Below are 27,377 nucleotides of genomic sequence, written 5' to 3'. Positions count from 1 at the left end.
CACAGGGCCTCTGTGTATCTTTTATTGATACCATTTTCACTCTGTATAGAGCTGGAGGATAAACTTTGCTTCCTGTAAACACAGCAATGCTTATCCCAAGATGTCTTTGCAAAATGTATTTGACCACCTCTATCTTCCTTAACCATGGAGGGTTTTGCTTTTATCTGCAATCGCAGCTGTTGCTGCAACATTACAAAAGGTGGTTCCCTGTACTGCTCCTAAGGCTGAGAAATTAATGATTTCTTGGACCAGAAGTGTCCAAGAACTGAGCATGAGTCAGCAGCATGTCCTGGTGGGCAATGGGATCCTGGGGGGCATTAGGAAGAGCATTGCCAGCCAGTGGAGGGAGGTGATCCTGCCCCCGGACACAGCCCTAGTGAGGTCTTCCCAGGAGTGCTGTGTCCTGTTCTGGACTCCTCAGGACAAGAGAGACATGGAGCTCCTAGGATGGGCTCAGTGGAGGGTGACAAAGTTGATGAGGGGACTGGAGCATCTCTCTTATGAGGAAAGGCTGAGTGAGCTAGGCCTGTCCAGTCTTGAGAAGAGACAAGTGAGAGGGAACATCACTGATGCATGCAAGTATTTGAAGGGAGGGTACCAAGAGGATGGACCAGGTTATTCATAGTGGTGCCAAGCAATAGAACAAGAGGCAATGGGTAGAAACTGATGCACAGGAAGTTTTACCTGAACACAAAGAAGAACTTATTTATTGTGCAGGTGACCATGCACTGGAACAGATTGACCAGAGAGGCTGTGGAGTCTCCCTCCCTGCAGATAATCCAGAACCATCTGGATGCAATCCTGTGTCCTGAGTTCTGGGATAGCCTGGCTTATGCAGGGAGGTTGGACAAGGTGATCCACTGCAGTCCCTCCCAATCTGACCCATTCCTGTGATTCTGTGATTTTGTTCTATGTAATAGAACATTGTATGCCTGATATACTAACTACAGATGTATATTAATTGAGTTAAACATAGCTTTACCTGGATAATTTTATTTTTTTTTTTAAGCTAGACTGACTGGTATGTTTCATGTTTTCCACTCAGTCTCATTTTCCTCTAATATTCACCTGGAATGCAGTATGTGAAGGTACCCAATGTTACCATTTGATGTCTTGTTCTCATATTTTATCAGCACATAGTTGTGCAGTTGCTGCTGCCTCTTTCTTTTGGACAATGTTCTTGGTGTCTAGACACCACTTCTTGTGAGCAGAACTCACAGACTCTCTTCATTACTGTCCGGTGGTCAGTCTGCCACGGCCACTAAATTCATTTATCCTTTTAACTCTTTCTCAGCCTGTGAGCAGTACCATACTTTCAAGCACCTCAATTGTTACTTTCTTTATTAAATAAATCAAATTTTGGAAACAGAGAGATTATCAGACACAAATGCCCTCAGTGATGAAAGACATCATATAACTAACAAATTTCTTGCATGGAAATTTTTAAGGGTGATCTGTTAAGCAGGGAAATAAAAAAGAAAGGAGTATGAAGGCTCGTGGGAGTCTCTGCTATGCAGATGTAGTCTGCTCTTTCCCTTGGTATGCCATCTCATCACTGGCTGCAGTATACTGCAGACATAATGAAGATGTTTAAAATAGCTAGTTTCTGTGGCAGTTTAGTACACCAATACGATGATCTGAATGAACTACAGGCATACTTGAGATTATCCTATGGTGCAGATCATGATCTGGATACATTTTCCTCATTCAAAATGAATTTAAAACTTACAGGAAGATTTCTGCGTAACACTACTACAGTGCAAAAGTGTCGTTGAATAAAGTACATTTGAAGGTACTCCTTGAAATTATTTAATCCAGTCTGCTTCTAAAAGCAGGGACAATTTTACAGTTAAATTAGGTAGCTCAGGGCCTTTCACAACCAAAGTTTGAATATCTCCAGGGATGGGGACCTCAAGGTTTCTCTGTGTAACCATTCCCATGCTTCACTGGCTCATTATGAGGACTTTCTTCCTTATAATTACGTAAAAGGGGAAAATTTGGACGCACTAATCTACTACTAATCTAACCATGTCTTGCCAAACAGAGGGGAATACTGCAAGATAAAACTCTTGCTAATGCATTCCAGAATGTGGTTATCCTTCATTTCCACAGTGTACACTGTGCTCTATGTCAGCGTAAGTCAAAACGGGGTCCCTTTGCCCAAAGACTGATGTTGGTACAGAGGACCTGATTTTTCTTGAAGAAGACATCTCTCATTATCTCATAGAAAGATGTTCCTGTGTGAGATTTTTCCAGTTGGTATTCCATGAAAAATATTTTGAGACATGGCTACCTGCAAACAGCACAGAAATAAGTGTCCCATTGAGCTACCCAGCATTATGTAATGGCTCAAATGCCAGCTGACAAAGATACTCCCCATAGGTGGCTTCTCCTCAGCTGTGAGAGCAGGGACACCTATTGCATGTCCACATATAAGGAATAGTTAATATCCCAGTAAATCTCCCTTTAATTTAAATGTGGTTAATGCAATTGCATACAATGGGAATTTGGCTTAGACTCTGTCAATATAGAGATCTGTTGGAGAGAAAGGGCTATAAAATAATTGATCTTTTTTTCTCTCTGATTATTTTCCCTCTCATTCTAAATAGTCTTAGCTACATTGATCAACAAATAAGCACTTGACTAGAAAATTTGTAACCTTCTAAGATCCCAAGTATTCAGTGATACCTAAAACTTGTATTTAGATAGAACCTATATGGTCAGATATTGTCATGTTTATTAGCATAGAAAATTTTGTGTGGGTGTGTTTGTCAGTTAAATCACATCCATTTTGTGGGTATATAACTACCTTAAAAAAACCTTATAAAGGCGTAACTTTACCTTTTAAGAGAAAAAAAATTCTTTTCTCTATGTACATTTTAATCCTTTTATAGAAGCTACATATGCCTGCTGAGGAGATGATCCCTATGGGTAACAGCAAGTATACACTTACAAGTTCATTCTTTGCTGGTCTAAATGAAGAAATAGATTCCTAAGTTTAACATATTTCATAGGGTTTCCCAAGTTGGGTAGGCCTAGACTGTTACAGCAAAAACTTCAGCCCACTTGTTGAGAAAACTGAAAAGCTTTTTATGTTAGTCTTTGATAATTTCTTTGATAATTTCCATTCAGCTGGAATACTAATTCCTTTCTAGTGCTCTCCTTGCCTTCAAATGAACCAAAAAGCTAAAAAAACCCCAAAACCACAAAACAACAATGTGTACATGTAGAAGTGAGGCTGCTTTTCCTGAAAAACATTAAGTGTGGTATAAGTGTTAGACCCTGTGTGGAAACAGCTAGCAGTTGTCTGGTTAAATGCACTAAAATGTATTCAACTTTTGTTTCTTCAAATTTAATTCCATATTCACTTCACATCTGAACTTGGGATAATCCAAGTGCTTATTAATTGTAAAGGTCCTAAAAATTCTACATACTGCATGATTTTGAGGCTATGAGATGTCTTCTTAAATGCACTCCTTAAACTCTGAATATCTCAACAGATATTTTTAGGACCATATTTACAAAAATTCTTACTAGAAGACATATTCCAGTTGAATACAGTAGATACCTGTATTAAAAAATAATTAAGGGATCCTTGTCCTTGTAGACCTGAACAACAAATCACAAACTCCCAAAGGTTGAAAGATATTACCATCAATGTGGTTCTGTGTCTTTGCTCAGAAAAACTAGAAGGCAGGGAAGTTAAAAAAGCCAATTGGCCAAACATATTTTAAGAACTGAATGTTTAGAATATGGGCTTTAATTAGATAAAAGTAGCTGTTATCAAAGACCACTATTTATTAGGTCCTGTATTGAACAGAACAAAGCTTGTTCCTTAAAGATTTTAGCAGCTAAAATCCAAATTAACAAAATACAAATACCCTATATGGTATTTTCTGGAGCCGTGACTTGTCTATCCACTGTCTGTCCATGACCATGTCTGTTTGTGAAGATAGGAGCTGTTCAAGACTTGGCATTACTCATTAGTAGTCTGTAAGCAACCATAAAGCTTTAGTCCTGGACACCTTAGCTCCTCAAGGCAGTTTTGTGTGGAGCGCTGCTCATTTTGTACTAACTTCCTTTGTAGAGACAAGGAGACTCCTGGAAATTCTTTTTCAGTCCACATTTAAATGGTTAAAACAATTCAACATTTTTCTGTTGTAAAATAGCATTATGGTGTTGATTATGAATCTGGAACAATTAACTACAAGCACTAAAAAGAAAATACTAAATATACCTCTGAGATATCTTTTGACTGGAGTTACTAAGGTACAATTCCAGAACAACCCATTCAGGGAGATTTTCTCTATTACATGTAAGTAATTTTCTGGCCTATCAGCTGCTTAAGTTAGTGAACTTCAATTTGTGAAAATTCAGAAAATGCCTTTTAGATCCCCAGCTGGGATTGAAATTTGTTATCTGTGAGTAATGGCTCACTCTTTTGCTCAGGAAGATGACTGAATTGCCTCCTGTATGTTGTTTTTGCTTCACATAGCATGAAAAACTTTAAATGTTACTTACAATTTTCCTCCTCATTTTAAATGTTTCAGTTCAATTTAAGCTATAATTTCATGGCAGAAATTTCACTACCAGAAGCCACAAAATTGATTTCAGTTCTTTTATTTTCTGTCTTTAGCAAATATTTATCATTCATGTGGTCATGCAAAACAGTATAGAAGATTCCTTGCTGTAACCAGCTGTACAAAATGATTAAGTAGAATGTCACACTGCTGCCATTCTACTTAATCTTAGCAGATGGGGAAACTGTTTCTTTCTAGGAAATAAGTAATTTCTCAGAAGGACAAATTTTCACTGGAGAAATGACTTGCTAATTTCTGTATTATAGTAACAAATGAGCATGATAACTGTCGGATCTGTAGTCCAAAGGAAGAAAATACATTTTCCAGTTTTTGGGAAACTATTGCAAACCAACTTCTTTCAATATATTGACTGCTTTCTTAAGCAGGTTTTGCTCATAGAAATCACCAGAAAGTCATTTTATTGTGTATACTTGCTGAAATTTGAGGAACTGAAGGGTATGACCTGGAATGTGGCAACATCCCTCTTGGTGCTGCAGTGGGTGTTTTGGTAGAGATAGGAATAATTTTTTTCCTAAATCTTCTAGGCTTCCCAAATGCTTGCTTCAGGTACAATGTTTCAGAATTGAGTAACCACAGATGCCAGGCAGTGAAGAAAGACCCTGACAGACCCACAGTCTCCCGGGTAGGGCACACAAAGTGTGAGGAGAGGCTGTGAACTTGCTCAGCTTGGAAGAGAAGGCCAAAGAAAGAGAGGGAAATCTAATTGCTGTCTTCCATCCTCTAAGGAGTGATTATTAAGATGATGGAGTCAGGAAACAGAATGGAAATTTCAATAAGACAGAAGGAAGAAACTCTGCCTTCACTCTGTGGGTGGTAAAGCAGTAAAGTTGGTGCACAGTCATGTTGTAACACCTTTGTCCATGGAGATACTCAAAATTTGCCTGGACATGGCTCTGGGCAGCCTGATTAATTGTGAGGATAGCCTTCCTTTCAGTAGAAGGCTGGAACAGATCTCCAAAAGCCCATTCACACCTTCATTTTTCTATCATACTACTGATGTAAATGACAACTGGTATAAAAACCATGCAGTACTTCATAATTCTCCCTGCTCTGTGAGCCTTTCTACTCCCATCAGAGCTGTATCTGGCCAAGGTGAGCATTTTTTTTAAACTTGTATTTACTTTAGTTGTATACAAATTCAGAATATGTATACCTCAGAGTGAATAATTTATTATTTGAGAGGGAATTTGATTACTAACAGCAAAATACTCCACCTTGTGATTGTGTATTCTGTAAAATTTCTCTTATTTGGCTAGAAATGCTTGTACTGGCATGGACTGAGACAGAAAATCCGGATAACAACCTTAGTCAAAAAATGGGTTTAGCTGAAAAATTATGTTATTTATTGTATTGTTTAAAGGCCGAATTGTAGAACTGCAAAATCATTTAATTCTCTGTTTATTCATGGAGATGTTGTAGCACATAGTGTCAGTTCATAGCTGGGCAATATTTAGCTTTTTGTCTGTTTTTCCTTTCATAGGGAACTGTACTTAAGAGTTCAGAAAGAATTTGAGTAGAAGTTACTGGATTTCATACTAAAATAAGTAACTTGAAGGTTGAAATAATATGTTGAATAAATCTCCTCACTTGGTCTCAGAAAACACAAAGACTAGTGTTTTGAGGATTTTCATCAGCCAAAGTTGCTTTGGGCTAATGGTGAGATAAAAAGTTTACCTTCATTATCCAAGTTCACATGTGACAGCCATAGTTAACTCTTTTCTTCTCTTAGAAATACATGAGGATTTTTGCATCCTGTGCTGAAAAGCTTTTCCTGATTGTAGGGGCATTAAAGGTTTGTCATATTTTCTTCAATATTTTCTCAGATGGTTAATCTTAAAAATAATGCAGTCAAATACACTATTTAATTTTAAAAAAAATAAATTCCTAGCTTTGTGGCCAATGTTGTACAGAAACAGATTGTGGGATTTCAAAACACAGAAATATAATTTCTAAACAACATCCAGTGAAGGTTGTTCCCCATATATGCACAAATATATATTTATATGCACATAGATATGTAATATAACTATAATATTTTTTATTCCTATGGGATTGTTTATATTAATTATTTCCTCAAAAGCATAGGTTCTTGTAGAATAGGACCACTTAGTTGATGAAGTGTAAATCTAGTGACAAATAAGCGTTGACAGAGAAAGTCTCTGCTAGGACGTGGATAGAAAATACAGCTAAATTATCAATTCAAAATTTTCTGTCAAATATTGATGATTCTTTATTAAGTATAATGTACTTTAGGTTCATTTTATTTGTGGTTATTGAGTAGAAGTGTATTATTCCTGGCCGGGAAAAATTGTTTTATATTGTCTCTTTTACACATGAAAAAAAATTGAAGCCTTTTTGTACATCTGTATTTCAATATCTAGGAATAGGAGCAAGCTATATTTTCCTATACACTGCCTTCCTCCACTCCTGTGACTGAGAAAATAAACTATTGTGAGCTTAAGTATTCTTTCATTGGCTGAACTTTATGCTGGTAATTTTCTTTAACTTACTGCTTTGTTAAAATACTTAAATCAATTTCATTTAATATTTTAAAATAGTGAAAGCAGTAATTTGGTGACCTGTTCTGTTTTTGATATTTTAGTAATGTGGATTTTTAATTAGGAAGCTATTTTTAATCAATGAAATTTCCTAAGAAAATATTTAGCATAAATGGAATGTATTTGATTCAAAAAGGAATGGTTGCTGTACTTCCTAAGTGCTCTGCAGCATGTAGAGGTTTTTTAAAAAAAACTGAGTAAGTGTTAAAAATGCCATTAAGAATACCATTACCTGCTGGTCTAGGGGTGCTACAACAGTGCAGAATGCAAGACTTATGTGTCTGTGTGTGTGTGAACCACTGAAAGCTGCAGAGAGGCCAGGAGAGCACATGCAGTGGACAGAAATGGTGCACTGATACAAAGTCCTGTGAAATTTTGAGCTAAATGAAAAACTTCCTTAAAGGGGAAGTCCCTTGCTCGAGGGGTGCAAAGAGTGAATGTTGCATCAACTATACAATCTACAAAACTGTTTTCAGTGAAAGCTGATGCACGTATATTCAAGGAGCTAAGCACTTCATGTGACCTATATCCCAAGGCCATCACAATGTGATACTTTTTAAAGGCTGATTGTTAACAATAATCAATAACTAATTGGCTGATAAAGAAAAAACAACTTTTCTAAAATTTCTTATTAAATTTAAAAGTTTATGATATCTGAGTATTTTTCCTTTTTTTTTTTTTTTCCTAGGAAAAGAAAATTATTATTAGACCATGGCTGTGATGGCATAATGTGCCTTAATTTGGACTTAATGTGCTGTTTATTTTGCCTGTTTTGGACATATACCTCCACACACACAAGTGTGTTGCTTTTTCTTATGCTTTCTTCATATTCCCCAGGCGTAGAGTACGCAAAAGACATTTTTGGAGTATAGCAGCAGTTTCATTAGTCAGCTGGCACTGGTGGCATGCAGATAATTTTCTGTCTTTGAACCAAAAATATTATCTGATTTGAGTCATCCAGGGCCCCCACTGTGGGTGGATAAGGAGGGTCTTACTGTTTCTTTTGGATAAAATAAAAATTATAATTACAGGCCAAGTCAGAAGAGGAGGAAAAATGGAAATGCTTATAAATGCCTATTAGTAATGTAGAACATTTAAATTATGTGTGCCCAAGCATGAGGGTGAATTAGAACCACTGGAGAGTGCAAATAGTGTCCTTTAACATGCTCTGTGAGTGTATTTGAGGTGCTGATAATAGTGTGATCCTCTTGTCAAGGGATGTGATTGATGTGGCTTTGCTTCTCTGTGTGACTAATAGTAGCAATATCTTCAGTTAAACAAAAAGCTCTTGTGAACATGGTACCACTATGCAGGCTTCTGTTCTTGATTATCTGCTGAAGAGTCATGACTGGTTCTGTTCAAGGGCAATATCAGTAAAGAGCCAGAGTGGAAAATAGGGATAATGATTAATCAGATGGAAGACATAAATTCAAGGGAAATAGCTTTAGAACGCAGACAGGTCAGGATGGAACCTTCTTGACCTTTGCAGCATCAGAGACCACTGTGCAGCAAAAGATAAAACTAAGCTGTTGAAAATGCTAAGTAATTCTTACCCCTTGGGAAACGTATAGTTTTTAGGAATTGAACCAGTGAGGTTAGGCTCTGCTTTTTAAACATGGAAATGACATGAAAAATTAAATAAGGCTGCTGTGTACACTCTTTCTTAATGGTTTGATTTGTTACATTATACTGAACCTTGGGAGTTAGAAGAAACTGTTAATATGACTGTGTATCTCATGTGTGTAGTTTACATTGCTGTAATAAACAACTACTCCTTTTATCAGGAACACATAGAGTAAGGTGGAGGTATTTTTTTTTTACTAAGCAACTATTATTCATTATGACTTTTTCTCTTCCTAAGTTTTTATTCCAGTTCCTTCTTATGAGTACCCTTTTAATATGAATCGAGAAATTCATACATTTGGTCCCAGCAGCTGGCAGGAGTAGTATGTTATGCTACCTTCAGGACTGTGAGGTTATCAGCTTTTCTTGGTGTGCTCCGTACCAATGATACAACCAATATAAAACTTTTGATACCACCTGCTCCAGAAAATGTCTAATGACTCCGAGTCCCCTCTTTATATATGACAGAAGATACTGCTTTGATAACATATCTAATATGCTACTTGAATGGCAGCACAGGAAATCAAGCCCATGGCTCCTGAGTGCAGCAGTGCTGCAGAGATTCTGTTGCTTCAGCCTTTGTCCTTTCAAGGGTTTCTTTCAATGACATTTTTCTTTCTTTACTTCCATGTTTTCAGCATGCACTCCTAGCAAACTACGGAAAGATAGTCATTCTATAAAAGGCTGGACATAGCATTCTATAAAAGGTGATACCCGTTCATTGCAAATCCCTCTGGCTTCAGTGTGAGTGTTTTAGTTAATTCCAGCCCAGTCTGAAACATTCATCCTTAATGTTCCTTGCAAACACCCTTTTCAGACTTGAAAGGTGTGCTGCTGCTTGATGTGGCGGAACAGAAAAATGAGATCACAGGTAGGTAACAGAGGCTTGATGCTAGAAGTGCAGTTCAGTATGTGAAATGCCTTGCCAGAAAGGACAACTGAGAATGTCTGTTCATAGACTACACTTGCTACGAATGTCAAAAGTGAGGTTTCTAAATAGCCATTCTGGTAGTCAAAGATTGTTAATGAAAAATACTGCCATGTTGGGGTTGGTTTTTTTTGGCTATTCCTGCTGCTTTTCCAGATTGTAGTTTAGGTACCAAGAGGCTTTAGAATTTTGGGTATACCATTATGTATGGATAAAGCTGTTTTCAATTTCGGGAGTCTAGAGCCTGGAGATGTCTTCAGAATTTCCAGTAGAGGGATGGACCCGTGTATAGAGAATTTTAGCCTGCTGGCAGTGGCTTCACTGTCTGCTTTTAGTGAAGTTTCATGGTCCTAGTCTGCAAATCAAGACTATGACCTTGTTGTCTGTGAGGATGCTGAGTGTCCCAACAGATTCTGTTTGCCCTGTGAGTCTCCCTGGAATCCCTCACACAAGCACCTTCTGCCTGCTGGTTCAGGACCTTTTGTTAAGACGAGGCTTCAGCTCTCATGGGAGTTGCCAGGGAGTAGCAACCACGAGACTCTTCCAGGAGAGAAGAGAGGACAGGAGATGAGGGGGATCACAGTGTGGGCAGGGCAGTGCTTCCACTGGTGGGACATTGTCCTGAAGTAGAGCATGGTGAGAGCAACAATTTTCATCAACAGTCTGGTGCTCATCAGACAAAGTAGGGCAGTGTTATGTCCATGGTCAGTCAGGGAAATCCAGTCTGAGATTCAGGAGCAGCAGGGGATATGAGGTACATGAAGCTATAAGGTGCAGCTATAGTGAAGCTCAGGCAGACTTGGGGCGGCCAAGTCTGACTAAATGGAGAACTTGAGCCCATGGCAGAGGATTTGGGGTACTGGAAGGGGTACTGGGTGAGGCTGGGCAGTTGATTTAGGTCTTATGAGGCACTAGGAGCCCTGACCACCAATTAAACTCTACAGGAGAAGAAGGACTATCATTTTCAAAGTGGGGAACTCCAGCTTGGGAAGCAGGTAAACTTCATTGCTGGATGTCAAACATTTTAAGAACCAGACTGAGAATTAGACTAAGAATAAGATGGAATACTGAGGATCTCAGTGAATCAGAGGATTATTCATGTCCATAAAGCATAAAGATTTCCAGGTGCTGTTCTGCTTTAAAATGAAAGAGAAATTGTTTGTATGACAGAATTTATTTCTGAGATGTTTCAGCTCACCACACCTTTTTGCTGGGCAAATTCAAGCATAGGGAACAGAACATTTTTCCAAATTGTCAAGTAGGTTGTCTTCCAAATAAGCTTCCAAATAACTTACTGAAATTGAAAAAAAAATGTTTACCGGCTCTTATATCTTCATTTTGCTGCCTTTATTTTGTCCTTTTAATGGCAGAGCACTGTGTTTATTCAATTGTGCCATCCATCTCTACATATTTTACCTAAGGGAAGAAAGTCACACTGAGGTAGTGCTCAGATTGCATAACATACTCTGAGATAGAAATGAATCCCATTTTGTTAGAATTCTAAATTATTGAATCTGAAAAACTTGGGACAGCTGCTTTTTCAGTACAGACTTTTAATCTGTTCACTATATTAGTCTCTTCTCATTTTTCCTTCTCACCTATGCTATCAAGTCCACAAAATAAAGGCTTATGGAGTGAACCAAGTAGTGGTGTAAAACATAAGCTGCTAAAGATTTATATTTGTGATTTAATGGGAGCCATACACCTGCAGGCACTTTGATTCATTTACTTGAAGTTTTCTTACACCTGCTGGAATACTGCGTGTGTTAAGGCACATATGCACCGTGCAACCTGCAATAATAATGTGATTCAGGATAAAAAACTGAAGATGTGTAGTGAGCACAAGATGCAGTTTTAATCTGGCTAAAATATGAGTTTATGGGTAGCATTACAAAGTCTGTTTTTTCCTGTGTGGAATAAAATAAGCTAAACAATTTGTACAATTGTAAATCAGTGCAGCCTTAAGTAAAATGCAGTTGGTTTTTAGCAGCACTGTTTGTGTTTAGGGAGCATTGAGAAGTCATGATTTCCTTTCTTACCTAGTTAAGGCCTGGAAGACAATGAGTCAGCCTCCATTGTGAGAAAGTAATTTCCACCTCAAACTGTAGCATTTTCCTACAGGGAGAGGTAAGATTTTATGATAGTGCAGAATAACTTCTTTTAGTGCAGCAGAATTAGCACTTTATATGAGTATCAGGTTCCATAATCTTTAATAGCTCAGGTATATCTGAAAGCAATACATCACCATGGTCACAGCCCTCCAGTAAAACTCTGCATGAGACATGGGGCAGAAAGCAGTACTAGGAAAACTCTGAAGGATCAGGATGAATTAGAAAAAAATGGTATATATGATTTGGAATATACACAATACAGGTTTTTCCAGCCAAATAATTTAGAATGTATCCTGTTCTTCAAGAATAGCAGAGAAAATCTAAGGTGGATGTAAAACCAAATTAATCTGGAAAAAGAAGTCTAGGAGCCTTGGTTGTTCTTATACAAAAATGAAAATGTAGGATCACAGGCTACTTTCAAAGTACAATAATCTGTTCCTGAACCTCTTTCTTATGTGAGATGCCAAGATATTTGAATCGAGCTCATAAACTTTTAATTACTTCAGAAAGAAAAATAATATGAAAATATTTTAAATTCACTTTCTACTTTAACTCATAGGACTTTTTTGCTATTTATATATCTTATAAATATTTAGATATATTTTGAAAACACTGAAAATGCCTTTTGCATTCAGGTAACTCTTGTCTGCATATTATCAGGCTGCTTTTCTTACAGCCTTCTATGGATGTTTTCTCTGTCATTCTTGATTAAAGCTGACTTCCCATATTGACAAATTTCCGCGTCAAAGAATCTGAAAGTCATTGTTACTTCTTATGCACAAGTATACTCCTTATCAACTTTCTAATGACCTTATTTTGTGTAATGATCTGTTCCTGACACAGATCAGCTTTTATTTCTGTAGTTACACAGCTTTCTATTTTGGGTCTGTATTTTTCTGAGCTGTTTTCTCTCAAAAGCAGTAAGTTTATGGAAAAAGACAGTTCAAAGAGCAATGTGTTGAAATTACCAAATACAAATTTTAAAATATATTTTTATACCTGCCCATGTCAAGTTTGGCAAGTGATCTAATTTTTCAGTGTTTAAATTGCCACTATTTCAAAGTAGGAAAGAGAAGAATATTAAATACCTTGTGTAGTTTATCTAAGGAGCTCACCTTAAAAAAAACTCTTGCACTTTTGAACATTAATATTTTATAGCTCTTGTTACATATTTCCTACATAACCTAATTAATTTGCAACAAGAAACATAAACATGCTACCTATGGTCTAATTTTACTTTTCAAAACAGAGCAAAAATAGCAGGAATAATGGCTCTTTTTTTTTGCTTTTCAGAATCACTAGAGATAAAACATTTTGAACTAGAGCAAAATCATAAAAACATTGTCATTTTTATAGCATGTGACAGGAATGTGACAAAAATCTGATACGTATTTCAAATCTGTTCAACTCTCTCATCTTTGCCCAGTGCTTATCCAAAATAAAATTTGTTTAAAAGCAGAAGACTGTTTTTTCTTCATATATGGGCAGTGGTTGCTACACCAGTTTTAGCTGTTTAGGGACCTAAACAATTATTCATCTTCTAGACTCTGATGAGGTGTCCTTTTGTCTCTCTCTAGTTTACCAGACTTGATTCTAAACCTTCTTCATTATTATATTGAAATATATATATACTGAAATATATGTAAATTCATATATATATGAAATATATAACTATTTCATTATTTTCATTATTTTGTGAAATATATATTTGTATATTGACATAGTCAGCAGTAGGTGCTTAATTTTAATTTATAAAAATACAAAAGATTATTAATTTATTAAAAATTACATTTGTTTAATATAAGAAAATATACCTTTTTTTTTAATGTCCCAGAATGATAGAGTAATTTGGATTAAGTAATTTGGAGGTTATCTAGTCTCATATCTGGATTTAAATAGTTCAGAGTCTTGTCTGCTAAAGCTTTGAATACCTCCAATTCTGGGCACCCCAGTGCTCCTCTTTGTAGCTATGTACATGGCTGGAGACTTAACATGAAGAATTTCTTCCTTAGAACTATCTGGAATTTCCCTTGCTGCAACTTGCAATTGTTTCCTCTTTTCTTTTTGTCCTTTGTCTCTAAAAAGAGCCCATCCTCATTGCATTTTTAATCCCTAATTAGATGATGGGAGATGGTGAACAGATTTCTCCTTAAGAATTCTCCTCTGAAGACTGGGCAAAAAAAAACATCCTCTGCTTGTGCATGATGCATCCTGGCCTCTAACCACTCCAGTGATCCTCTTCAGACTGTGGTGATGGTGAAGTGCATGAAGTTGGATGTGGTAGCTGATCTGGCCACACAGAGGGGAAATATTCCCTTCAGCCTGTGGAGAGCATTCCTCCTAAAGTGACCCAGTAGTTATGGTGGAATGTGTTCTGCTTGTTATTCACCTAAATCCTTAGGCCCATGTGTGCAGATTTAATGAAGTAACTGAAATTTAAACTATGTAAATATTAATTTAATTCAAAAAATATATTCCCCATCTTAAATTTCTATTTTGGTGTAGCCACATTTATGAGATATGGCAAAAATGAATGTTTTTATTGAAATAGTTATCAGAGAATGCTTTGCTTGTTCATTTCCTTCATTGCTTCCTGGCACTAGTGGGATAACAAAGTCCAAACAGACCAAGCTATGCCACTCTGGTGTTTTGGCCCTGTATGAATGCCAGATGCCCACTAAACAGCTGTCCCTCCTCAGCTGGATGGGGGAGAGAATATGTAGTGAAAATCTCATGTATGAGATAAGGATAAGGAGACACCACTGACCAACTACTATCACAGACAAAACAGACTTGACTTGAGAATCTTACTTTACTGCAAATAAAATCAGATTACAAAAATTAAGTAGTAAACCACCTCCTTTCACCCCACCCTTCACAGACTTAACCTCATTCCCATTTTTATCTAAATCATTCCCCCTTCCACAAGGATGGAGACTGGGAGTTTCAGTCAGTGTTGTCTCTGCCACCCTTTCCTTCTCAGGGGGAGAGTTCCTCACACTCTTCCCCTGCTCCAGTGTTGGGTTCCTCCCACGGGAGACAGCTCCCCATTAACTTCTTTAACATGAGTCCTTCCCATAGGATGCAGTCCTTCACAAAATGCTCCAGCACCATTACCCTGTGGGGTCACAAATCGTGCTGTAAATCTTCTACAGTGTTGGCTTCTTTTATCATTTTATCTCCTGGCCATAAGTCCTGCCAGGAGACTCCTCCAACTTAGGTTCTCTCCATGTGATCACAGTTTCCTTCAGTGACAGGAGTTCCCTGCTCCAGCATGGGCTCCTCACTGGGCTGCAGGTGGATCTCTGCTCCTCCATGGGCTGCAGGGGCACAGCTGCTTCCCCACAGTCTGCACCATGGGCTGCAGGGGGATCTCAGCTCCAGTGCCTGTCCTTCCTGTCCTTCCTTCTCCTCTGACTGGTGTTTGCAGAGCTGTTCCACTCACAGCTTCTCACTCCACTGTTCTCCCGCTGCAGTTTTCTTTTTTCTCCCTTCTTAAATGCATTATCCCAGCCGCGCTAACCTCACTGCTGATGGGCTCCATTTGGCCAGCAGTGGATCCATCTTCCAGCTGGCTGGAACTACCTCTGCTGGACACAAGCTGCTGGAAGCTTCTCACAGAAGTCAACCCTGTAGCCATCCTGCTACGGAAACCTTGCCACACAAGACCAATACACCCACCATGCACAGATATTCATAGTCTGAATGAACTTGTGATTTGCTTCTCCAGAGTTAGCTGTTTCTTATGATTTGTTACTAAGCTGGGAGGAGACACAGGACAGCTGACCCCAACAGACCACATGGCATCTTGCTCAGCATAAAAAGTCGGGAGAAGAAGAAGGAGTGGACAGAACATTTGGAATTGGCGGCATTCGTCTTCCCCAGTAATTTACGTGGGAAGGGGCCCTGCTCTCCTTGAGATGTCTGAACACCTGCCTGCCCATGGAAGAAGTGAATTAATTCCTTCTTTTGTTTTGCTTGGGTTGTGGCCTTCTCTTTCCTCATTAAACTGTCCTTATCTCAACACAAAAGTTCTCCAGCTTTTACTCTTCTGATTCTCTTCCCAACCCTGCCAGCAGGGGAGTGAGCAGCTGTGTGAGGCTTGGCTGCTGGCTGGGGTTAATCGACAGCAATGTAGTATGGAAAACAAGCAGGAGCAATTAGAGGTCTGTATGCAGTGGCAGAGCTTTGATCTTCCTGTGTTAAAGGAGACATGGTGGGACAGCTCACATGGCTGGAATGTTGTCATGAAGGGCTACGTGCTGCTTAGGAAGCACAGACTAGGGAGACCGTGGTGGAGCTGTCCTTGAAATAAGTGGAACGTATTGAACTCTGGGGGTGCTGCGCAGCCCTTCAGAAGGACCTCAGCAGGGTGGAGGGATGGGCAGAGAAGAACCATCTGATATTCTTCAAAGGCAAATGCAGGGTCCTGCACCTGGGGAGGAACAACCCCAGGTACCTTGGACTGACCTGCTGGGGTGCAGCTCTGCAGAGAAGGACCTGGGGGTTCTGGTGGACAACAAGCTGTCCATGAGCCAGCAGTGTGTCCTGATGGCCAAGAAGGACAATGGGATCCTGGGGAGCATTAGGAAGAGCATCGCCAGCAGATTGAGGGGATCCTGCCCTTGTACTCAGTCCTGGTGAGGCCTCACCTGGGAGTGCTGTGTCCAGTTCTGGGCTCCTCAGAATATGAGAGACATAGAGCTCCTGGAGCAAGTTCGCTGGAGGGCTACAAAGGTGATGGGGTGACTGGATCTTATGAGATGCTCCAAGTGATCTTCCACTTACTGATGGAACTGGGCTTCTTCAGCCTGGAGGGGACTGAAAGGGGATCTCATCAGTGTATATTAGTATATGAAGGAGTGGTATTAAGAGGATGGACCAGGCTCTTCTCGGCACTGCCACACAACAGGACAGGAAGCAGCGGGCAGACCCTGATGCACAGGAAATTCCACCTGAACATGAGGAACAGCTTTGTTACTGTGTGGGTGACTGAACACTGGAACAGATTGACCAGAGAGGGTGTGGAGTCTCCCTCACAGGACATATTCCAGAACCATCTGGATGCAATCCTGTGGCATGTGTTCTGGGATGGCCCAGAATCTCCATGCTTAAGCATGGAGATTGAACAAGATGACTAACAGTCTGACCCATTTCTGTGATTCTGATTTCTTTCTGTGTAAGCATATGTATGCCTCATATATTAACTACATGTGTATGTTAAGAGTTAAACATAGATTTACCTGTATGATTTGGGGTTTTTTTTAAGCTAGACTGTTTTTATGTTTTCATTTAGTTTTAATTCTCACCTGAAACTACTGGTTTTCCCTTTGTTTTTTTTGTTCAAATTGATGTATGCTCAGTTTCTTCTCAGATTCCATAGCTGAAGCAGTCCCTCACCAGAAAAGCTTATTATGTTATTGTTGGTTTTAGTATTTATCTATCTTCACAACATATTTTGATAAAGATTTTGTCTGAGGGTCAATGAGGAAATAGACTTTCAGTCATAAAAAGCATTATATATAGTTTGTCTGTTTGCTCAAGAAAGGCAATCTTACACTAAAAGAGGAGCAGGTCAATGAATGTTCGGGATTCTCAGATCTAATATCAGTCTAGTGTCAAGCTTGCAAAACAGAAAAATAAAATTGAAGTATAAAGTTCAGCAACCATCATCCTAAAAATGTAGCAAAGGGAATGAGACCTAAGAATTCTAAAAAAAATTGGTTTTTTTCCATATCCTGTTACAATAATAAAAAAAACCAAATGTTAAAGATAATGCAAAAAGAGTATGTGCTTTGAGTGAATTGCAAAGTGACTGGGAGTAAGGATGAGAAAACAGGATGTTCAAGTACTTTTTAACATTATGCCGAGCAACCACTACTCTCTTACCAGGTTTATTGAGCACAGCATCCGATTCCTCATGTGGTGGCCAGGATAGACCACCATCAGATAAAGACAGAATTGGCAGAACTGAGAAGAGTCTTTAGACTCTCATTCTGCAGGCACAGGAATGATGTGCCCCAGCAGAAAGCAGAATGAAAAGCTAAATGTTTTCAAAGTTTTTCCAGTGGGATCTGAGACTGTGACCCTGTATTTACTCCTAAAATATAAAGAATGCTTGTCTCTTTTATTTCAGGAAGAAAGGAAAGCTATGTAATTCCAGCTTGTCTGTAAATACAACTTGCCCTACAAGCTGCCCTTCAACCTTCCCAAGTTTTCCCTAAGGTCCAGAGCTACTCTGTAGCATCTGTCAGTCTAGTATTTGTACAGTTGCTGTTTCAAAGTACCTGCACACCACAGATTTGTGCAAACCAATTTCAGAATTGGCTACATCAGTGGCTGAGGCTTGTCCTGTTGCATTTTCAGATTTTATTCCCTGGAGAATTTCCACAGAGCATCACTTTCTTATTTTACTTCCAGAATAGGAGTCCTTTGTCTCATTATCTTTCCAATAGAAGGCTATTGTCCTTAGAGCTTCAATCTTGGTGCTTTTAGAATATGGTTTTTTTTAAAATATATATCTATCCCCACATTTCCCTCTTCTTCCTTGTGAGTGGAGTTTTTTTCTGCCTTCTTTTGATCTCTGATGATTCATAACTGCTCATGGGCCTTTACTTTCAGAGAAGACTTGTCTGCTTTCTGTACAGCAGCAAACATGACAATGGCAGATACAAGACAGAAATTGCTAGTTGGTGTGCTTTTGGTAGAGGGTTGTTGTTTGGTTTATTATTGCTAACACTGAGCAATGAAAACTTGCTTGTCCAACTGCTTTGTGCTGTTCCCTCATTACTGAAATGCAGGATGATGCTTTCCACTGTGATTCTGACAACTGAAAAGTACAAAATATATTGGAAGCACTGATGATGAAAGTGAATTTTCAGAAGTAGGTATGAGAACGGAAATAGTCCGTAGCTTCAGAGGGAATAATTTCCTTTTACAATTCTTTTTCTACTTTTAAAGCAGCCTTAAAAGTGCAGAGATATGTTTGAATATGTTTAGTTAAAAAGAAATTCTTAAAAATAATGAAATTTCAACTTTCCTAAGATTTGGGTTGTCATTCAGGTAATACGGGTACGGTATGAAATCTCATTAACTTTTACTGATGAGACTTAGTTTATGTCACTCAGGCTGGATGATGTTTGATTCTTGTCAATTCTTGTTGAGCAAACTGATGCATTCTACTTGTATTAACCACCACTCAACACAGATCCTGGAAATAATATATGCTTTGAGTAAATATCAGAATGACTGGAAGGGAGCACTTCTTCAATGAAGAAGTCCACAGAAAGCATAGTAGAGTGTTCAAAGAACAAATTCTAACCACAATGTTGGAAGAACATTTAAATGATCCTGCTTTGTCTTTAATGAGAATTATTTTTATTTAGTGTTTGCCAGGCAAAAACATGTAGAAAGTACTTGAAAATACTTGAAGTAGCCAAATAGTGATCAGGTTGATTGGAAAACTGACAAAATAAATCAAAACTCTGGTATTTATGTACAGTAAGGCAAAACAACTATCAAGCATTAGATTTAAAAAAACAAAACAAAACAACCCAAAAAAAACCCTCAAAAAAACCCTAAAGCCAGTGGACAAGCAAAATTTTCTGTATATATTCTCTGTTAACTGTGGGAAAGACAAAAAGGCATCTCAAACCATATCCACTTGTTCAGTCACCTTTTCCCAGGAAAGCAAGCTCTTGATTAAATAAAAAATCAAGGGAACGACCACTCCAGGGTCTTTACAGTTCTATTGCTATAATTTAATTAGTAATATGGCTATTTCAGTTTTGTAACACTATCTAGCCTGTTAGGGGTGCACTGAACTGAGCCTAATTCTAAGGAATTAGATGTTGTTATTACAACCAGAGAGTAGGTAATATCTGTATTACCTTCAATAATTCTCTTGCTGTCAGTATTGAACCTTTCTTGTAGGTCAAAAGAAAGCATGAAAAAGGCTTAATAAGAGAGGGGGGAGAATAGATGAATCTTCATTCCAGACTGACCTTAGGTGGAACTGTGGATCAAAGGGGTTTAGAAGACTGAGTGCCTCTAATAAGAGTGAGCTGAAACAGACATGGCTATGTCAACGTTAGGATGGTGGTACTCATAAAACTTACCATCATCATACCTTCCTCAGGATATCCTTTGAAAGATATTTGGAGCATAGAAGTAATTCATGGAGGACTAATAGAGTGGAAGTATAGAGTAAAGAATGTCCTGCCTCCTAACTTTGTAGCTATAATTTTCCACTCAGTCTTTTTTGGAGAATTTGTTTTTACAATATTATTGAAATTTTGTCACAGATTATTCCTGATTTTCACTGGACAGAGTTTATAGCTTTTTTCTCAGGTTTGTGATTTCATTGTTTAAGGTGGTCCAATTTCATCATACTGATGATTTCATCATACTGATTTCATTATACAGATTTCCAGTTTGTGCTGCTTAAAGGAGAATTTTGCAGATCCTGGTTTCATTGATTATATGTGCAGCTGTGAGTGGGGAAGAACTAGGCCTGTGATCAAAAGCATTGTAAGGAAAGAATTATTAGTTATTTGTTTTTGGTGATACTTTAAGGCTCTACAGGGCAGTTAAAGGTAGTATTTTTTGTTGAAGATGGGTGCCCACATATATTCTGCTTTCTGGCAAATATATTCTTTTTTTCTGATAAAGGTTATCAAATTTCAAGTGAAAACAAGCTAAAAGCAATTCTACTTAGTCTGTTCTAATTAGGTAAATTAGTTAAATAGTTTAAGAGGAACTGGGCAGGTAGAGCATATGGCGCAGAAACAGTTATCTCCTCTGGTTTAATGAGGAAGGAAAGTAATGAAATGGGAAAAAAGAGATTGCAGTGTACCATGAAGACTCTGTTCCTGCTGAGCTCAGGATCATTGATGTGTACTAGATAAATGAATTCCCATGCTCATCTTGTGTACGTGTGTTGTGTGTGCAGAGTGCATGCAGTGACAAGTGGTGAAAATACCCTCCAAACAGGGAGAGTGTTGGGGACTGCCACTAGCAGTGGCACTGCAGCCTTCCAGTATTATACACAGTTCTGTCTACTGCAGCTTGAGCTAGAAGAGTGCAGCCTGCGTGTGTGACTCTCAACACGAGAGAATTTGCTTAAAATACAGAAACTTAGCTTTTAATCCGCTAACATTACCCAAAATGAATCTGCTTCACACCAGCTTTGATTCCAGCTCTTATTTATTTTAAATAAATTATTACCTCTATAAATAAATAACCTTTATTGAAGAATCTATTCTTTATTAAGTCATACAGAAGTAAATACTACCCTGTAAAAATAAACAAAAGGCTTTGCACAAGAAGAGATGAGGAAGACGTTTGTAGGTATCCCAGTGAATTCAAGAATGGGTTGTTTTATTTTCTTAATTGCTGAGAACACTTGCAAGACAATAGGATCTTCTGTTTCTGAATTAACATAGTCCAAGTGCCTATATTTAATCTGGGATATAAAATCCTTTGACAAAGTAGCAAAATTGGAAATAGTTATAATCTAACCAAAGATTATATTTTCGCATGATGACTAATTTCTAACAACAGATAAACTTGGAAAACACAAACTTTCTGTATGCATACTATCTTTGATAATAAAAAAAAAAAAAAAAAAGGTAAGGAAAGTAGAATCAAAATGTGAAGAAAAATAAGCATTTAAAAAGACAACATCTTTGATTAGAAATGAGTTTTACTATTTTTTTCCCTTTGAGACGGCATTATAGATTCAAGAGAAAGGCAGAAAAGATGTATATGAAATTCCCAAGAGTACATGAAATGCACATTTGAGTGTGACTTCCAGATATGTTCTGAAGACTTTATTATCTTATATGCATATAGTTAATTTTACTTTTTGGAGTACCCAGTGAGTCTTCTCACAGCTTATGTTAAACAAAGATCTAAGTCTTTGTGTGAATGAGTTTTCTGACTTGTCATAGATTTATATCTTTATGGGATTTCACTGATACAGTTTGCAATCTTCAACCTTTATTTTAGGATAGATGTAGCACAATCTATACAGAATGCAACATATACTGAAATCTGTGAATGTAACAGAATGGAAAAGAATAAAAATTAGAAGAAATATTAGAGCAAGAAAACAATTTGATTTTTGTGTAAACATCTTTGAGTGTTTTTACAAAATGTTTCTGTAGATGTTTCCTATAGGAGTATTTCCATTTCTGGCAGATACCCTAGTCTCCTGAGAAATTTTTCTTTTGTTTTAGTTGAAGGAATTGAATAGGAATGTGGTGTTTGGTTTAGTGAAAATCAGCAAACATGTTGGATTAATTGGTTGGTACAAAGAAGAGTATATAGCTAGACTATCATTACTTTTTCTGCTTTATGCTGCTCATGTAGGCATTAATCCTTACTCTTTCAGACTTTCCAGTTACTTACTTGTAGTAATCAGTCCAACATAATTGAAAGGGTGGGAAGCTATCATGCATGGGCTGTAAATTATTCCTCTTTGTACTTATCACCTTAAGGCACGGATTTCAGTTCATTGAGAAGGAAAAGCTGTTTAGAAAAAACAGTGTTCATATTAAGCATTTTGCTTGGAATCTTAACCAAGATAGAGAGACATTTCTGATTTCTTCCCAAACAGAAATTTTGCTCTATCTGCATGTTTTTTGATGGCAGAGCTACGCTCTTAATAAGTTTGAACAGGTGAAATTCCTTGTTGATATACCTGTTTTATTACAAACTGCAGCATAAGTTCAGTTACTTTTGCAAGTTTGTCTTTTTTGAGTCTGTTGAACTCACAGGGTAGATGTACTATGGAATAGTAAAGTATGGTTTTATGAGTGCTAGCTCTTAGACTCTTTGTTCATTTGGTATTGCTAAACTTGTTTTCTTTGGGATATATATATGTGTGTGTGTGTGTGTGTGTGTGTGTGTATCTATATGTGTGTGAGATATATATGTGTGTGTGTGTGTATATATGTGTATATATGTGTATATATACATGTAATAGTAATACGTATAGTAGTACACATGTAGTAGTACACATGCAATAGTAATAGAGAATTTGACAATGGAAAACTCTTACTGGAAAAACAAAAATAAACAGAGATCAGTCTAAGAATTAGAGGAATTCAGAGTTCAGGTTCTATGGGTTGCATGGGCACTGTGAAATTATCTGAAATCTAGGAACACATTGTATTCATTAACACTCAGAAAAGTACCTCTTAGGAGTTCAATAAGTTCTTGAAAGTATTTGTAGGAGGCTTCAGCAGATCCAGTGGATGTTTTGATGCATTGCATGTTCACTAACAGCTAGAAGATACTGTAGCCACACACAGGTAAGGATCGGATATCTAATCCAGCCCACAAAGGCTAACTTCTATGGAGCACCTTGAAAACTGAAAAGCTGTAATTAGAGAAACTGCCTTGGCATAAAAGATTCACCAGGATGACCTACTTAAGAGGATCATCATGTACCTAAAGTCAGTCTACAGTTTGCAGTCATAAATATTACATCAGGGCTTTTTTAAGACTGCATTTCTCGTCCAGTAAATGCTTCAGTTCCCATTAATAGTTGAATAGTGCCATCACATCTGATTTCTTTGAGTAACTTTCAAAGTGTATGAAATTATTCTAGAGGAAGATATTAAAAATAAAGACATTTTTTACTGTAGGTGAAATTCTATTATTAAAAAGCTGGGGAAATATCTCTTGGTTTCTGAAGTCATGTCTGTGTGATTATAGGTTTCATTTTCTTGTATCAGAAGTACATTACATCTTTAGTTTATCTAATACAGACTGTAGCTTTTCCTATCCCTCAAAATACTATCAGCTATAAAACTCATGTCTGGAGTATAGTTCTCTAGACAATATATGCAACAGAATGAATAAAGGACAACTTCTTAAAGCTATTCATTGGTCTTCTCCCATAAAGCTCTGAGGGCAGTTTACACTGCTTTAGAAAGGGTAATAAGATTAACTTCAGAAATTTCCATCTGTTTTTACTCCTGCATCATATCTCACTGCCTCCTTAGCTGTGTTACTGCAGTTTTTCTGAGGTAATGCTGTAAAATAGATCATTAAAATGATCACGGTTAAAAATAATATTTTCCCCAAGCTGGAAGCTGGCAGTGTTTTCTTAGAAGCACTGCTAAAAAATGGTAGCCTGCTTTCTCCCAGAGGGGAGGCTTCTACAATCTGTTGCAGTGTCCAGGTTCACACACACACACAGACACACTCCCTTAACTTCAGACACATGAGTAATGGTGCAATTTTCTAATTGGTTTTAGCTGTTCTAGCTACAAACTGTTGCCAAAGAATGATCCTGCATTTCTTCCTTCTGTATGCTTGCATGCTGCTGCCATTTCTTTCTGCCGCCCCTAGAGATAGTGCAGATGTGTGGTGAGCAAATTGTCTTGCAGACATGCAGACAACTCTCCTTGCAGAAAACTGCACGGAAAGGAAAGGAATGGTTGGTCTGGAGTCCAATAAGCAAATTGCTCTTGGCTCATTGTGTCTGCATTTTGACCTTGGGGTTGCACAAGATGGAAAGATACAGCAGGGGAGGAGGGAGATGAACTGAGGCAAATATCTGGGTGCTTTCATGCAGCTTGGTTAGTGGAAGCACTTGGAGTTGCATTAGCTGATAATATACAGCTGCTCCACTCTGTTCCTACTGTGAGTATGGATAGGGAAAGGAATGTGTCTGCCTATGACTTAGGTACTGGGAATCTCCAAAATGTGAAAGTGCTAGAACTTCTGCCCACACAGCTCCCCACACTGAATTTTTTAGGGTGGGATTTCATATTGATAAGACTTGGTGTGAATGCAGTGGCCAAATTCTGCCAGCTTTGAGACACTGATAGATTGGAGGAATACTAACTTCCTGTAAGATTTGTGTTAAATAGAAGGCTAGAGAAATATTTCATGGTAACTCACTGGTTTACTTGTCATAAAGGTTAGTATTTGTAACCCTTTCTTACAAGACAGGGAGCTCAAATGGAAAAGGACACTGCAGAGTGAATATGATGTATGATCATGGAATTGTTTGGTTTCTTTCAGAATAAAACCTGGTACCCAACACTAGAGAGTAAAAAATTGAATTCTGAAGATTGATAGAGATATAAAATTTATCTTCAGCATGTTTTCCTTATAATCTGTGGTATTTGTATCTCTGAAGAAAATACATGCTTTTGTATTCAAAGCCCTGCATTCTAATGTCCATTGCTTAAATAAAGATTGGGATGAGTCTTTATTAGTGTGAAAGGACATCTAAAAATAGTGAACTGTAAGTTTTTTCTCTTGTATTTTACAGGTTGAATATTACAGCTTCACTTATCCCCCGGCTTTCTCCACTGATGTCCGACACACAGTAGACATTCCAAACAATATTTGGCAGGTGCCTTTGCAGCTTGACAGCAGTTCTTTGATACAGAATGGAGGACACATACAAAGACAGGACTTCATTAGTGAAAGGGGCCAAAGATATTGCCAAAGAGGTGAAGAGGCAAGCAGTGAAAAAAGTGAATAAAGCTGTTGACAAAGCACAGGATGGCTACACACAGAGGTCCTACAATAGATTCCAGGATGAGGAAGATGATGATGATTACTATGGCCAAGGAGGAAATTATGGTGTAGAAGCTAATGATGATGAAGGATCAAGTGAAGCAACTGAAGGACATGATGAAGATGATGAAATTTATGAAGGGGAGTATCAGGGAATCCCCAGCATGGGGCAGGGTAAGGATGACATGGTGGCCTTAGGTCAGTCCATGCGTGATGAATACAAGGATCGTCATGAACTGGAAACAGAGAGGAAAGCTGATGAAGAAGAGCTAGCACAGCAATATGAACTGATAATACAAGAATGTGGCCATGGTCGTTTCCAGTGGGCCCTCTTCTTTGTGTTAGGAATGGCCCTAATGGCTGATGGGGTTGAAGTGTTTGTGGTTGGATTTGTGTTGCCCAGTGCTGAAACAGATATGTGTATACCCAATTCTGGATCAGGATGGCTTGGTAAGTAAAGTCTTCACTCTGTCTTTTTTTGCTATTAAAAGTTATGCTTACACTAAATGTAATAACACTAAATATGTATTTGTCAACACAAAAGCTTATATGAAAATAGGTTCATCTTGAATATAAATACAATTGTTTAAATTAAAATTAACTGTATTCATAATTTCATTTTGCAATTTTGTTTTTTAGATTACTATTTTCTTAGCCAAAAAATAAATCACTAAAAAGAAAAACTGCACTGTAAAACATAACAAAGAGAGAGACAGATTTTGTTCTTTTATACAAGAGTAGATGTCCAAATTAACTAATCTCAGAAAAAGCAAAACCACAAAACCAGGAAACAGATGGAGAATTGGAGTCCTGATGAAATGATATAGGTGTAATAAAGAGCAGATGATACAGCTGTATGGCAACACTTTCACATATGAACCTTTGCAATGGTGAGGTGAAATTCAGTCTGGAAAATTAAAAAAAAATACAGTGAAAATGTTATCTATTATAGCCTTTCTCTCTTTTTGTCTCTGTAGTCTTATTTTAGTAATAACTGTTCTCTAGCCATCCAAAAAGAATGCTGTTTACTTAGGGTCAGGGTGACAGAAGAATGAGCAAGTGTCTGGGATGTGTTTTTTGTGTCCATTCTGTTGATGGGGATGAGCTGTGTCTCATCACCTTGCCTGTTTCCTCCTGTGGTGTGGGAACAGGCAGTCTGAGGCAGATTTCTGTAGTTTGGTGAGAGCAGCAGTGCTGCAATCAGGTCCATGCATTCTTCCCTGGACATGCCTGGGCACAGCAGGTAAAACAAGGCTCTCATGGGGCAGGGCTGTGGAGAAAAGTTCTATAAATGGTTCCCCAAGGAAGAGGGTAGGCAGGAGCCTGGAAAATTGGGACAGAGCAGGAAATGGAATGTATATGTATAGATGAGTGGCTTGGGCCTGAATTCTATCACACAAAAGGAGGACTTCTTATAAGAAATTTAGAATCTTTTGTTTCCTAGCAGATGTTCTGCTGTATCCTCCTTCTTTGCAGTGCATGGTTATATAGCAACAGATCTCATTTTAGCTTTGCTCAGTTTCCTGACATATTGATACCAGCAGTTTGGCTCTGTGGGTTTTAATACTGTGGACTGCAGTCTCCCCCAGTTATAGCTCTAAGCCTCCCTCCAGGTGACAGGAGCATAAGTGGAAACAGGTGAGAAGTTCTCAGGTGACTGTGTTCCTTGTGTTATTCTTTGCCATTTAATCATTTGTTATTAGAACTACTTTGCTTATATATACAGTGCAGGGATTAAACTTACAGTGGATGGAAATGAATTACAAAAGTTTTAATGGTTAAAGAGGCTGAATGCATATAATCTGTTTTGTACTGCTTGTTTACATGAAATGCCAATATTGTATGTGTCATGCTTGGACCTGTGAGCTTTCAAGTCTACTTCTTAAAGAAAGATGAGAAGCAAAAACAATAGAAACCTGTATCACTAGATGAATGTCAATGAGTCAGTGCAGACAATGTCATACAATGCTTCTTAGAAAAGTAACGACTGCCCAACTTGCTTTTTTTGACATGA

The 27,377-nt window shown here is 37.9% G+C and overlaps 1 protein-coding gene across 1 annotated transcript in view; it reads left to right on the top strand.

Moving 5' to 3' along the window:
• Nucleotides 1–27,377, top strand: part of SV2C (synaptic vesicle glycoprotein 2C) — a 115,307-nt gene that overhangs the window by 4,731 nt on the left and 83,199 nt on the right. The window contains exon 2 of the mRNA XM_015615284.2: nt 25,113–25,813. Within this exon, the coding sequence (XP_015470770.1) occupies nt 25,234–25,813 (580 nt within the window). The 5' untranslated portion in view covers nt 25,113–25,233. The remainder of the gene's footprint in view (nt 1–25,112; nt 25,814–27,377) is intronic.

Source organism: Parus major, chromosome Z, assembly GCF_001522545.3.
Source record: "Parus major isolate Abel chromosome Z, Parus_major1.1, whole genome shotgun sequence".
Classification (NCBI taxonomy): Eukaryota; Metazoa; Chordata; class Aves; order Passeriformes; family Paridae; genus Parus; species Parus major.
Note: the sequence above shows the minus strand (reverse complement) of the source record. Positions and strands in the feature narration are given on the sequence as shown.